The 16,170-nt window shown below is 37.0% G+C and overlaps 1 protein-coding gene across 1 annotated transcript in view; it reads right to left on the reverse strand.

The window, feature by feature from the left end:
• Itfg1 (integrin alpha FG-GAP repeat containing 1) overlaps positions 1-16,170 on the reverse strand; it is a 114,510-nt gene that overhangs the window by 93,791 nt on the left and 4,549 nt on the right. The window contains exons 3-5 of the mRNA XM_013353726.2: positions 15,191-15,336; positions 13,540-13,597; positions 7,251-7,325 (exon numbers count right to left, since the gene is read on the reverse strand). Of these exons, the coding sequence (XP_013209180.1) occupies positions 7,251-7,325; positions 13,540-13,597; positions 15,191-15,336 (279 nt within the window). The remainder of the gene's footprint in view (positions 1-7,250; positions 7,326-13,539; positions 13,598-15,190; positions 15,337-16,170) is intronic.

Here is a 16,170-nt window from a genome sequence, read left to right on the forward strand (position 1 = left end):
TGGTAGTGGGAAGCAGGTTTTTTGACTTTGTGACTGTCTTCACACACAGCTCAAATAGTGCTGAACTGTGGGAGATAAATCCCAAATTTCTAACAGAAGGGAAACAGCTACAGTGAGAATCTTAGAGCAATAAAAAGCCACTTTATTCACAAGGCAATAACGACAACATGCCTTGCATTTGGTTTAAACCTCCAACAAAGTTCTTAGCTCTGATGAGTTGACCTCATGAAAAGATGGCTGAGTAATTACTGTATAATGTTGCAGTTTGCAGCAAATAAATAAATAACAAATTAAAGAAAGAAAGAAAAACCAAATTACTCATTTAAAACTTGGGCCTTGAACCTGAACAGAGTTCACAAAGTACACTCACACAAAGAAATATCCCCCCAAAAGTTCATTGTCTTTGGTAATTAACAAGGGCAAATCAAAACATCTTTGAGATTTCATCAGAATGGCAAAGACCAACAGAGAAAGTGACAAAAATGCTCAGGGGGATCTGGCATTTAAAAAAGACCCTCATTAACGGTTGGTGCGACTGCAAAGTCATGCAGACACTATAGAAATCAGTGCAGAGAACTCTCAAAAGGCTAAAATAAAATCTAACATATGATCCAGCTATACCACTCCTGTCATATGCCTAAAGCACATGGCATCCTACTTTATAGATACTTGCTCAGCTATCTTATTTACTCGACATTTATTGCTACATTATTCACAACAGCTAGGAAATGGAACCAATCTAAATGTCTTTCAACTAATGAATGGATAAAGCATTGTGGTACATATATACTATGGAATACTATTTAAATGTAAAGAAAAATGAAATCAGGAATTTTCCAGGTAAAAGGACTAGGAAAGATCATATTGAATGAGGCAACCCAGACTCAGAAAGACAAATGTCAAATGTTCTCTCTTATCTGAAGCTCCTATCTAAATCTTCAAACGTGAGTACATATAAGGGACCATTCTTGGGGGTGGGGGAAGTGGGAGGTATCTTAGTTAATTTTAAATTGCTATAATAAATTACCACAGTCAAAGCAACTTAAAGGAGAAAGAATTTTCGGTGGGCTTATAGTTTCAAAAAGTTAAGAGTCCATGACCATCATAGTGGGGAGCATGGTAGTGGGAAGGAACACAAAATATTGAAGCAGTAGCTAAGAAGTCCCTCTTGAGACCAGAAGTCAGAGAGAGTTAACTGGTAATGTCCTGGGCTTTTAAAATCTCAAAGCCTGCTCTCAGTGAAACACCTTTCCCAATAAGGCCATATTTCCTAATTCTTCCCAAATAATTTCACCAATGGGGGAGCAAGTATTCAAACATCTGAGTCTATGGGGGCAATTCTCATTCAAACCACCACAGGGGGGCAATATTGAAGAGAATAATAACGTGGTACAGGTGATTCTAATGCGATATATAAGGAAACCACAGGGGCTCTAGTTAGGGAGTGAGGAGAGAGATAATAGAGGAGGAGGCAAGAAAGTAAAATAACAGTGAAAATGTTTGAAGAAAGTCACAAAGAATCATACTGTTAACCATTTACCTAAATAACTATAATACAAATAAGTAGGTGTACACGCATACACGTATAGTTTAAATAATTTTCTCATCTGGGCTGACACGCTCCCTCCAAGGCCATTTAGTAAAACCCCCACCATCAGGTAAGAAAAGCCCTTTTTTGAGTTGTTCAACAGAGCTGTCCAAGAGACACCCCAAATATTACATGCTATTGCTATGTTCCAACAGTTACCCACAGGTAAGTCCCTATAGGTGAAACTCACCTGACTGTCTTCTGAGGACATGATAACAGAGGTTGTATTGTAAATTTCCAAAAAAGGAACGCAACCAACAGTCCTACCTAGCTAGCCTCCTATGAACCACAACAACAAAGGGCATGGCACAAGGGTGCAGTAATAGCAGACATATCTTGGTGATAAACAATAGTTCTTTATTTAATTGAACCTAAGACTCTTATGGAAACCATGGATCTTTGATAATGTACTAAATCGCTGCTACATTATCAATATTTCTCCTTATGCCCATAGATAAATACAGTCTTCACTCCTCAAGGAAACTTCTCTTTGCAACAGATAGAGACCATTGCAGAGAATAACAAGCAATTAAAATGCAAAGTTGTGGAGGCCAGTCTCAACTGCTACATCTACAATACAACTCCTGAACATACAGCTCAGGGATCACTGCAGAAGAGGGGACAGAAATATTGGGAACGCCAGGAAACAGGTTCTCATAGTTTGCTGTGAGATTATGTCTCCTAAAATTGTTGTTTGAAGTCTCACCAACATGACTACCTAAACATGAGGAAGGTTGAGAGTGGGAGAAATAGTCTCCTCCATGGATGAGTTAACCAACTGTTTACCTAGTATGAAATGGTCAGCCCTGAAAACATATACATACAAGTAATATTATATCCACTGAGCAGGGTATATTTTTGCATTTAGGAATAAGCATGTCCATACATTACATAATCATAATTAATGAAAGTGATAGAAGAGGTATATATGGGAGGGTTTCAGTGGAGGAAAGGAAAGGGGAAATTATGTAATTATAACCACAAAAAAATAAAAACAAAAATGTTTGAGGTAGGGGATATAATAAATATTCTCATGCAATCATTACATATGGTGTAAAGGCACTGAAATATCACATTGCTATCATTAATATGTATAACAATTATGCATCTATTAAAAATTTTACAATACTCTTAAAAAGTTTTATACACATATGGTTGCTGTTCATGTCTTTTAAGTGTGAAGTAAACAGAAAATGGTAAAGTATATATTTGTTATGTAGCTGCATTCATATTATGAAATTTAAAACTTAGGTTTGACTGAAAAATGTGTCTGAATCCAGTCTGTGACCCAGAGAAATCCTGAGCATAAAACTTTATTTTTACCCCTGACTAACATTACAGACACAAATGTTTTTATTTCAATACTAAAGGTATTCTGAAAGCTTATCAACATCAGTTTCAAACACCCTGTTAGAGAAAAATGCATATTCATGATAAGTTCATGTAACTGTGGAAGATGCTCTAACACTTCATAGCTAGGTGTCATTTCTAAGCAGCATGATACAGTATTTCACAAATTCAAGCCAGGGTAAAGTGAATTTGAGGCACAAACTATACTTTCAACACACGAGAAATTTTTGTGTGAGTGAATTAAAAAATTATTCAGGGCTAGAGAGATGGATATAGGTTAAGAGTAAATATTGTTCTTGCAGAGGACTCAGGTTCAATTGCCAGCACCCATGTCAGGCAGCTGACAACTGCCTGTAACTCCAACTCTAGGGAATTGAACAACTTTGGGCATAATGGGTACCCAACTCTCTCTCTCTCTTGCTTGTACACACACACACACACACACACACACACACACACACGCACACATCTTTAAAAATTTATTAAGTTGGAGAGAAAATTTGGCTGCTACTTTTTAATCTGTGACTGATTGATGTGGGAGTGATTTCTTTTTAATAAAGAAACTGCCTAGCCCCATTTGACAGGCCAACCCTTAGGTAGGCGGAGTAAACAGAACAGAATGCTGGGAGAAAAGCTGAGTCAAGGAGTCGCCATGATTCTCCCACTCCAGACAGATGCAGGTTAAGATCTTTCCTGGTAAGCCAGCTCGTGGAGCTACACAGATTATTAGAAATGGGTTAGATCGATATGTAAGAACTAGCCAATAAGAAACTGAAACTAAAGGCCAGGCAGTGTTTAAAAGAATACAGTTTCTGTGTAATTATTTCGGGTAAAGCTAGCCATGCAGGCGGCGGGTGCTGGGGACGCAGCCCCGCCGCTCCTATTACAACAACTGATATTTGAATGAAAGATGTCATATAACAGCAGACTTTTATTCTAATCTGTTGCATATAAGAAGCATAAAGGAACATATTTTTAGGCAGAATAATTTTTTAAAGTGATACTACTTTTTAAAAAGCTATTTAAAGAAGCACTAGAGAAAACCTAAATAAAAGTCAAAATAAATAAGACATGGCACGTTCATATGCTATTCTCAAGAGTTTTTCTGGTTGATTTAATAAAAGTCCTTGAGACACTGGAATTTTATTTTTGAACTATTGTTTTTGCTGTTTATAAATTTAAATTTTACAGTAAATAAATGAAGTAATAGCTTTTCAGTGATAACAGATTGGATGTGCAGAGACAAGATCACAGGATGGACACTGCTGGGCTGAGAGATGGCGGGGTAGTGCCAGCTGTTGCAGAGGTACAGTGTGCAAAACTCAAGCTGGGATTCTACACACATGCCTTGGAATCCTAGCCTGAAGAATATAGGGAAGGGCTGCACTCACTACAGGCTAGGTGAGTCATATCATGAGAACATGAGAAGCATGTGGAATCAGAAAAAGTCTCCCAATGGGCGCAAATATTTTCAAATAAAAACTGTGGGTAGGATGGAGGCAGGTAGAAAAAAAATCAGTGGCAAAGGTAAAACCAAGCATGAGCTTGTAACCCAAAGCTCATAAAATCCCACATAAAATCTCACAAGGTGAGTTTGATCCCAGCACACCAGAAAGAATTAAGAAATGCCTTTAGAAAGAAAGTCAGAAAGGCTGACACAGACACACAATCTCCTTTTGGCACTAAAATACAGATCTAACTGGTCTGAGTTGTGGAGATTAGTATTCCTACTTTACTCAGAGCCAACCACAAAGACAGAACCAAGGTGCTGGGGAAAACCATCTTAACTAGGAAGAAATACTGACTGATGATATCTAGTTCTTATTTCATTTTGTATCTTTATTATTAAAATTTATAGTTTATTTCATTTTTTGCAATGTTTAAGCAAGAGAGACTTTTTTTTATGGTTTATTTAGCTTTATTTTATGTGCATTGGTGTGAAGGTGTCAGATACCCTGGAACTGGATTTTCAGACAGTCGTGAGCTGCCATATGGGCGCTGGGATTTGAACCCGGGTCCTTGGGAAGAGCAGTCAGTGCTCTTAACCGCTGAGCCATCTCTCCAGTCCTGAGACTTTTTTTTATATAACTGTTCACTTGTAATTTTTACATACACTTACTTATTCTGGGAGGATGCATATGCCTTAGCATGCTTGTGAAGCTCAGAGGACAACTTGAGGGAGTTGGTTCTCTCCCTTTACCAGTCTGAGTACTGGGGATAAAGCCATGTCTCCTCAGGCTTGGTGACAATCATTTACACCACTGGACCAACCTGCTGGCCCTCTTTCTTTTCATGCACCTTCTCTAGAACACTTTTCTCTATTATTTCTCATAGTTCCAACCCACATACTTTCCCTCCTTTTCATAAATCACTCCCTCTTTCCTCCTTTTCTTTGCCTTTTACTATTAGTACCCTTAGTTCTAAAAACGTACAGACTGCATTCCCACCAATGCTAGTGCTTCTGCTTCTGAGCCATACTAGACAAATACAGGAAGTTTACAGTATTGTTACTGCCTGTTTACATTTGGACTGCTGTCAAATCATTGTATCCACTACTACCTTTGGTTTCCCCTTTAACTTAGCAATAGGAAGCAAACCTCCAAAGACAACTCACCAGGAAAACATAAACAAATAGGTGGGAAATAACAATCTTCAGTGTCTAGCAGAAAGACACATCTATCTCAATAAATTCATTAAACACAACAACAAAATGAAATGCATGAGAAACAAGTTATCATGATACCACCACAGCCTCCTATGCCCTCAGTGTTGGAAATGAAAGAAAAGGAAATGGCAGGAAGATTTGAGAGTCGTACTTTACAAAAGATGCACAGATCACAAAGGACTCAAGTAGCAGAAGACAACTGAAGTCAGAAAACCAGTTCAGGACTGAATAAGAAAGTACCAGAATGTATGAAGATGTAAGTAATATTCCCAACAATTTCAGAAGCACAGTAGCAAAGTTCAGCAAGAAAACTGAGAATCTATAAAAGGATCAAACAGAAATGCTGCAAAAAGTATCTGTAAAATTAAAAAAAAAATACAGTGATATTTTAGTGATGTGTGCCCAAATGGAGATGTCATGAAAAACCAGCCAGGGGTCACCAGCACAATCTCAGTCACAAGTCTGACTTTGAGTAGTTTGGGCTTCCTGAGGAGTACCGACCTGCTGGGGCGGGTATGGTGAGTGTATGATTTTCTTGTCCCTCATCCTGTTCCTTTTAGAAATGGCCCTAAACCCAATGAAGATCTGTTTATAAGCTATCTCTAGAGCACGACTGCCTTCAAATATTTAGTAAAGTTTGGAGGAAGGGAAAGGTTTCTCATTTAAGATTCACAACAATTTTTTTACAGTTCATTTTGATAAGTATCCAAAAATTTATATTTTTTTTTTATAAAAAATCTTTACAAAAGGATGGCAGGAAATCTGAGCATTTCTCCATGAGACACCTTAAATACAATGTACTAATGTCGTCCTGTAAATCACATTAGAAAACATAATCATAACAATATATTATGCCTCAAAAACAGAGAAATTTGTTGGAGTGTCAAGTAACTATTAGAAGACATACTGAAAAGGGTGATTCTCTACAGTTCCTCAAAGGCCAAATAAACAAAAAAACAAGCAATCAAACAAATATGATCTCTATACATGCACAAAAATTTGCCTTACTAGATGCAGAAAATAATGAAACATTAGAAAATATATTGAAGGCTCCTCATAAAAAGTACCAAGCCATCACTTGTCCCAAGTTAGGGGGAAAATTGTATTGAAATTCAGAGGAATTGAGGCATAGACCTTTGAACTGCATGCTTAAACAATACTAAAACCTTAGTATATATCTGGTCAATGACAAAGTTCACATTTAACAGTATCCAGAACTAACGGGGGTGCTTAAATTTTTGGCAATTATTCATTTACTTTTTTATTTAACAAATGAAATAAAGAAGCACAATTTATGAACTAAAGTACAGGAGCTAACCGAACAATTATAGCCCTACTAGACTAGAGTTATTCATTTTATTAAATTCCAGCAACATCTAATGAACTGCTATTTTCACAGAGATCTGTAAAGCCTGTATCCTACAGGCAGAATAGACTAAGGTAGGTTTATATACAAAATAGTTACAGATCAAATCCCAACTCTTTGAGAAAGCTTCCATATTGACAAATACTCTGAAATTTTTTTTTTTTCAAACAACCATTTCTAATGAGTTGGCTTTTCTTCAAAGATGAAAGCAATGTCCACACACAGCCCTGGCAGCAAAAGAATACATGATTAATTATACAGGTATACTGCTAGTTACTCACCCTCCTAATAGTATCTGTGGCTGGCTGGATTCATTTGTGATACCAAATACATCAGGAATTAGATCACCATTGAAGCTGAAAAGAAAATAGTACAAAAATTAGGTAGCTGTTTTATTAAAATGTCACTTTTAACTTAGTTTTCAGGAATGTGGAATATTACCATACTCAACTGTGTCTATTTGTTGCCAATGAAGCAGAAACAACAGTTGCCCCTTCCAGACTAAAGTCTTTTAGTTTTGCTAATGGACCCACCAGCCGCAATAAACCTCCAACTATAAGAAGTCTATACGAATTAGATTTGCATGATTAGAAATCATACATTAGCTATCTATCTAAAACACATATAATACATTTTAAGTTGGTGAATATACATACGTTTAACTTGAAAGAAAATTTCTCACCTAAGATAATGCTTCCTCCAAGGGTCAAATACCATTTAAGAAAAGCCACAACACCAGGAATGCAAACTCTCTTTTGACTTTTTGGTCAGGGCTATCTAAGAGATTCCCCAAATATTACATGAGTCCCTACTCCTGAAGACACCATGCTCTTCAGACCCAGGGTCTGGAGGCCCCTGAGCTAGAACTCACCTGAAATCTTCTCCCCTAAGAGAAGCTTTCACGGTAACAGGGGTTGCAATGCAAATTTCCAACGCAGGAAAGCAACTAACAGTCCTACCCAGCTAGACTCCAGTGAACAACAACGACAAACAGCATGTCATACTAACCCTAAGGTTACAGTAGTGGCACACACACCTTGGTGGGAAACAGCAGGTCATTAAGTTGTAACTAAGACCCTCTCAACAACAATGAAATCATATCTGGTACTGGAAACCAAGTCAACTACCCAATGTGGGGATGTCATATGGATCTTGGAGGAGAACCTATCAATCTCACTTTACTAAACCCGCACGATTCCTATTATATTCTCAATATTAATCCTCATACTCACAGACATAGTCCACACCCCTCATCAAGGAAACTTCTTTATGCATTCGCTTTGAAACAGAAGAAGACCGCTCATTCCCAGTGATACATCTACAACATAACTCCTCTTGGACCTAAGGCTCAAGGGTCATTGCAGAAGAGGGGACAGAAAGATTGGGAAAGTCAGAAGAAAAGGCTCTCAGTTTGCTGTGAAATTGTGTCTCTTAAAAATGTCATAGGGTAGAGAAAGGAAATAGGAGGAGGAATCTTGAGTCACAAGAGAGATGCCAGGAGACATGGAGAAGAAACAGGAAGCTCAAGTTAAAAGAAAGAAAATTTAGGGGACCAGACACTGTGAAGCACAGGTTCCATCCATACCAATTGGAGGAAGAGATGGGTAGACAACAAGGTAGGAATACACTCAACAACACAAAGAACAATACAGCAACACCAGAAACTAGGGCTTCGACAGCTAGGAGACATGAACGTTCCAACACAGAAGAAATAGAAGAAAATGAAACTAAAAAAAAAAAACTTCATAAAGATGATTGAGGCACTAAAATAGAAAAGAAAAAATTTTCTTAAAGGAATGGAAGAACAGAAAAACAAAAAATTGGAAAATATAAATAAATCCCTTTTTAAAGAACAACAAAAAAAGCAATCAAACAGGTACAATAAAGGTAAAACAGAAGCAATAAAGAAAATACAAACTGAAGGAACTCTGGAAATGGAAAACCTGGGTAAATAATCAGATGTCAGCATAAACAACAAAATACAAGAGATGGAAGAGAGACTCTCAGGTGTTGAAAATACAATAGAGGAAATAAATTCAATGGTCACAGAAAATGTTAAATGCAACAAATTCTTAACACAAAATATCTAGGAAATCAGAGATACCATGAAAAGACTGAACCTAAGAATGATAGGAATTGAAGGAGAATGATGATATTCCATGACAGACCAGATTTAAACAATACCTAGCCATAAACCTACACAAAGAACTAGAAGGAAAACTCAAACCCAAGGAAGTTAGCTACATCCGCAAAAACACAGGCAATAGATAATCTTAAGAAGAGAAACACACACACACACAATACCACCACCATCACCAAAACCAAAAATAACACAAACTAGCAATCGCAGGTCATTATTATCCCTTAATATCAACGAACTCAATTTTCCTATAAAAAGACACAGGCCAACAGATTGGATACGAAAACAGAATTTATCCTTCTGCTGCATACACAAAACACACCTCAACTACAAAGCAGACATTAATTATTTCACAGTAAAGGATTGGGAAAAGATTTTCCAAGCAAATGGACCTAAGAAACAAGCTGGAGTACCAATCCTAATATCTAACAGAATAGACTTCAAACTAAAATTAGTCTAAAGAGACGAAGAAGGTAATTTCATTTTCATCACAGGAAAAATTCATTAAGATGAAGTCTCAATTCTGAACATTTATACCTGAAATACAAGGGCATTCGTAAAAGAAACATTACTAAAGCTTAAATAACACATCAAGCCCCATACACTAATAGTGGGAGACTTCAATACCCAACTGTCACCATTGGACTGGTTTGCCAGAGAGAAACTCAATAGAGAAATAAAAGAACTAATGGATATTATAACTCAAAAGGGCCTAACAGACATATATAGAAATTCCACCCAAACAGTAAAGAATATGCCTTCTTCTAAGCACCCCATGGAATCATCTCTAAAATCAATCACATACTCGATAACAAAGAAACGTAAACAGATACAAAAAAATTGAAATAACCATTGTGTCTTATTGGATCAACATGCTTTATTCCTTGATAAATTAATATCAACTGGCTTAAAGACACTTTAGGAAATGTTCAACATCCTTAGTCCTCAGAGAAATGCAAATCAAAACAACTTTGAGACACCACCTTACACCTGTCTGAATAGCCAAGATCAAAAACTCTGATGTCAACTTATGTTGGAGAGGATGTGGAGTAAGGGGAACACTCCTCTATTCCTGGTAGGAGTGCAAACCTATACAGTGCTTTGGAAATCAGTATAGCAATTTCTCAGAAAATTAGAAAACAATCTACCTCAAGATCCAGCAATACCACTGTTGGCCATATCCCCAAAGGATGCTCAACCATACCACAGGACATGTGTTCAACTATGTTCATAGCATCTACCTACCTACCTATCTATCTATCTATCTATCTATCTATCTATCTATCTATCTATCTATCTATCTATCATCTATCATCTATCTATCTTTTTTAGTTTTTTGAGACAGGATTTCTCTCTGTATCTCTGGCTCTCCTGAAGCAGCATTATTCATAATAACCAGAATCTGGAAACAACCTAGATTCCCCTCAACTGAAGAATGGGTAAGGAAAATGTGGTGCATTTATATGGTGGAATACTACCCAGAGGTAAAATAAAATCACATCTTGAAATTTGCAGGCAAATGGACAGGACTAGAAAAAGCCATTCTGAGTGAGGTAACCTAGACCCAGAAAGACAAATATAATATGTACTAACACATGAGTAGATAGAAGACCTAAAGAAAAGGATAATCAGCCTACATGCCACAACCCCAGAGAACCTAGGTAACAAAAAGGATACTAAGAGAGACATACATGGATCTGGCTAGGAAGTAGAGAAAGACTAGATCTCCTAAGTAAATTGGGAGCATGGATGGAAAGGGAGGTGGGAGAGTGGAAGAAGAGCGGGGACTAATGTACAGCACATTCCTATCCAAACAATTAAAATAAGAAGGATTTAATTTAAAAAATGTCATATATGCTATACCTATGAAGTGTTGACAACATTATTGCCTAAACATGAATTGAACGAGGATAACAATAACAGACATGCTAAAATGCAAATGCATGTGGGAAAGCTCAGGAGGTCCCAACCCTACAAAAAGAACTATAGGTAACTAGGAAGACGGAGAGTGGGAGAAGTAGTTTCCTCCAGGGACAAGTAAACCAACCATTTTTCCAGTATCTGATGGTCAGCCTTCTAAACATATATATAAGTAACACCACAGAGACAGAGCAGGTTATATTTAGGAATACATAGGTACATACATATATGCATGTAACAACAATTAAGAAACAAGAGACCATGAATTTGAAGGGGAGCAAGAAAGGATATGTGGGAGGGTTTTAGATGGAGGAAAGGGAAGGACAAAATAATGTATTTATAATATAATCTTAAAAGAACTGTATTTGCATGAGTTACCTTTGGAGACAGAGGGGTTCTGACGCTGGACTTTCTAAGCAGTAGCATAAAGGAAAGCCTCTTGCTAATCCATCCTGGACATATCTTAAAGCAGGAATCAATGTTATTTTGTGACTTTTTGGGTTAATCTATGAGTTCTGTGTAATATAAGGCTTGGCTTCTTAAAGGATGGGTTGTGACCTCAAGAGGGATTCCATAATTGATATAGCAGTTGCAACTATTTGGCAACAGTAAAATGTTTTTGAATTTGAAATGAACAAAAATTAATTTAAAGGCAAATATATGATGAATCTGAGGTATTTTTCTATAACTGCATCGTCGTTTGGTTATAAACACAAAACAATCATTGTGCACCACCCAATGGCAACCAAGGCTCTGCTGCCTGAAACTCCTGGTCCCCATCAGTAGGACGGTATGGTATGAACTGCAGTGCTCTGAGTACAGAGTTTCTGCTGCTATGGAAACACGATCGTTTTATTACAGAGAGAAAAAGGGTATTTTCCTATTGTCATTCCTCAGCATGTGAATAACAAATTAGCAGCTATTTGAATTGTATTGTTGGCATGTTTGATTTTTTAAAATTAACTTCTAAGTTGTTCACTTAAATTTCATGAAAAAAATCAATCAATAATGGCTTGGGGTTAAGTAGACTTTCCAACAATTTCTGAAATGACCCTAAACAAACATCTGCCATTTTAAAAAAATTATGTAAAATTTATATGAAGTGGCATTCTCAGCATTAATGTGTAGAAAATGAAATATTGATCATTTATGGAAAACAATGAAGAAGCTCCACATTCTGCACTATGGAATGTGCAGCCAAGATTTAGTTCCTATGTTGATGTGGGACATCCTTCTGTATAGGGGGTGCGTTTACTGCCTAATGAATAAGTCTGCTCTGGGCTATGGCAGGGCAGAATATAGCCATGCTGGAAGAGAGACAGAGAGAGAGTAGGCGGAGTCAGGGAGAAGCCATGTAGCAGCAGCAGGAGACAAACGTTGGACACCGAACAGAACCTTACTGGTAGGCCACAACCACATGGTGATTCACAGATTAATAGAAATGGCTTAATTTAAGATAAAAGAGTTAGCCAGGAATATGTCTATGCTACTGGATAAACAGTGTTGTAATTAATAGCTTCTGTGTGACTATTCTGGGTCTCAGTGGCCAGGAATGCACAAGCAGCCTCTGCCAACACTATGTAAAGTTTAAAAAGAACACCCTCATTTTTGAAGGTAATTTGACTAATTTTAAATTAACAATAAAATTATATGCATAAAACCCAATTATTTTAAGGTAAAGCCTTTAGTGATTGACAGTCATTGCGTGTTTGACGTGCACACCTCCATCATCCACATACAGCAGAGTCATGTGGACAGGGAAGGGCTCATTAAGATGTTCTGCTCCTGTCTCTCCCCGACAGTGAGGGAAACAGTGCTAATCTCTGGAAACTTTAGGCTTAACCCACAAAAGAATCCCTAGCTGCTATAAAAACTCAAACTTGTCATTGATTATTACAACAATGAAAAAATACACAAGTTTATGTTTCAGATTTCTCACCACCGTTGACCCATGATGTGGGAATGACTTTACTAGCTATAAATGGCATCACTGGAAACAAGAATGTGACCATAGTTTATGTTCCAAGAATGATCTTTACCTCATTTACCAATATCATCTTGTTTGAAATTTAGATTTAGTCATCTCATTTATTTTGAGGAAATAAATAAAAAAAAGGAAGATAAAGAAGGACTACATTTTCTTCTAATGTGGTAATCTTTTCCTATTTCTGGAGGGGATGCTATATTCTTCATATCTTTCAACGAACATTTTAATTCAAAAACTGCTATCTTAATTAAAGAATGATACATGACTACATATCATTATAGATCCACAAGTAGCACATACGAAGTCATCGAAATCCGTATATTCCTTTCTTCAAGATAATCACTTTTTTCTTTCGTTTGTGCGTTTCCTTCATCATAGCAAACAAATCTCATGTAATCATGCATACAGATTCCTATAAGAAGTGAATTTAGTGTCAATCTTACTTGGCAAAGTACCTTCCTACGTAAAAGATTTATTTTATGTTTCTAAGTTTTAAATTGTTCAAAGGCAAGCATATACTTACTCCATAATCAGTGGTTCGTCTTGAAAAGTCCTATTGAGTATGGTCATGTTTTTAGTATCTGTAAAAAAAGGGATGTATATGAGTATATCCACACACACATACATGCATACAATACTTGTGAATATGAAGTGGCATTTATCTACAAAGTATTCTTTCATTCTTTATAAGATTCATCTTTAATTTCCTGTAACAGTTATCAATAAGGCGACATCAAAAGCTTTATTTAGTGATAAGCCATTGACAAGAGTTCACTTTAAGTTACGATTCAACTGAATGTTTCATTTGAGGTTTCCATCTAAATATCTTTTAGCTGAATTTTTTTCTATACAATTTGATAATCAACAAGACTTCAATGTAGACAAATAAAATAGCAGGTCTGAACCTATCCCACTCTGCATGTCCATGCTTTTTTCATAAGCAGCACTGCATAAGGCACTCTTGTAGATTAAAGGATGACTGGACGCAGTAAGAGTATTGTCTGCATACTCTTTCAACAGATGCTCTAATTCTGAATTATCAATTGGCTTTTCAGATAGAATTTCGATATTTGTGAATGGATATAGTAGATTGATTCACAATCTATACTTTTAGTACTTTTCTGTACTGCAAGAGTAGAAAGCAAAAAGGAGGGTTTGCCAGAAATCCTCGCATTTGCAATGCAAAATAAATGTAAGCTTTGTTGTGTTGGTTTGATAAGATTGATCATCCAAAATTCATGTGTGTGAATGATTGGTCCACAGGCAGTGGCACTTTTAGGAGGTGTGGCCTTGTGGGAGAAAGTGTGTCACTGTGGGGGTGGGCTTTGAAGTCTTAGGTGCTCAACACTACTGTTGCATTCACTTCTGCTACCTGCGGATCAAGATGTAGAACTCCCAGTTCCCTCTCCAGCACCATGTCTGCCTGACTGCCACCATGTTTCCTACTATGATGATAATGGACTAAACCTCAGAACTGTAAACCAGAATTATGTGGTCACAGTGTGGTGTCCCTTCACAGCAATAAAACCCTAACTAAGACACTTGCTAACCAGAGAGACTGATTTTTACTGGCACGTGTGGTAAGGCACCGTCTATAATCCTAGTACACCCATCTTTGCGTGTCTGCACTGGATTTGGCAGTCTGAAGAGACTAAGTGCATCATCCATTTGCTGATGAGACTCTGGTGAGAACGGGCACCATCAGGGCAGCTTTTGTGTATCCAGTCACTTCTCACGGCTAATGGACACAGTACCTTCCTTATTGTCCTTAGGGTTATTCCCCCAAAGTCCTAAGGTGCTCTTTTTCCCCTGAGACAAATGCTCACATTTAGCTGTGGTAGGCACGGAAGTCACAGAGATCTCTCCCTCCCAAGTGCTGAGTTAAAGGTGTGCCATCATAGCAGGCCTGAAGTTAATTCTCTAGTTACTGCAATAACGTTAAACACTACAATGGATCTCTTCTTGAGGTAATCAGGAGAGAATTTTGTTCTCTGGAATGGACTACACTAGTTTGCAAAAGAAAATGAACTTTTAAGAACAATTTTAAGAATACAAGAACAGAATATTCAATTGTTTTGAGAACAATAACTTCCATTTTCATTAAGAATATCAGATATGCTTTCACAATTTATCTTTCCCAGCCAATAATAAATAGTAAAAAATTTAAAACTCACTTAATGTTTGATTTTGTCCCCAGAAGATAACAGCTCCTAACTCACTGTTGCTACGATTCTGGGGGAAATATGTGAGCAGGACATCCATTTGTGAATCCCCATCATAATCACCAGGGACTACACTTGTTACTAATGCACTGTGACTCCTAAGGGAATAAAAATTTTCAAAATAACAGAAAAGTTACAGCAGAAAAGGACATCTATATATTTACTGTGCAAAATATTTTCAATTTAAAATTCAATATTTAATATAAAAATTAACTATTATTTCTTTTGTATCTTATGCCCCTTGGGTATGTAGAACCTTCTAGTTTACAGAAGAATTCATAATGAATGGAATATAGAACAGTTTATATAATACCATAAATCTAAGCTATAACAATAGAAAACTTATTTATATTCAAGCTCCGCCTCAATGGTAGTGTTTGTGTAGTATGGATGAGGCTCTGGATTTGGCTTCCACTATCCCCTAAACACAAGCGAAACAAATACAAGGGGCTCAAGAGATGGCTAAGCAGTTAAGAGCACTTGCTGCTCTAGCAGAGGACATGAGTAAGATTCCCAGCACCCACAAAATGGTTCAGTTTCCCAGGGATCCAGTGCCATTTTCTGAGCTGTGGCGCTTCTTGTTTGTACATGGTGTACCTGCAGACACTCAGGTACACTCATATATTTAAAAAAGAAATGTTTAAGAAAAACAAAAACAAAACCACTGTGCAAAAATTTATTTGAAAATATGAAAATAAACACTAAAGATTAAAAGTGGTTGCATCTGAGAGGAATAATAGAGTGCAGGTATAAAGACAATTAGCTTCATTTTCAAAAGTGTTCTAGATAACAGTTAAAACAAAGGGCTGAAAAAACGGTTCAGTAGTTAAGAAAATGTACCGTTCTTGTCAAGGACAGGAGTTTGGTTCCCAGCACCAGGAAGGGAGGGCAGCTCACAAACACATGTGACTCCAGTGGAGCCAAAGCCCAGT

Source organism: Microtus ochrogaster, unplaced genomic scaffold (assembly GCF_000317375.1).
Source record: "Microtus ochrogaster isolate Prairie Vole_2 unplaced genomic scaffold, MicOch1.0 UNK15, whole genome shotgun sequence".
NCBI classification, from domain to species: Eukaryota; Metazoa; Chordata; class Mammalia; order Rodentia; family Cricetidae; genus Microtus; species Microtus ochrogaster.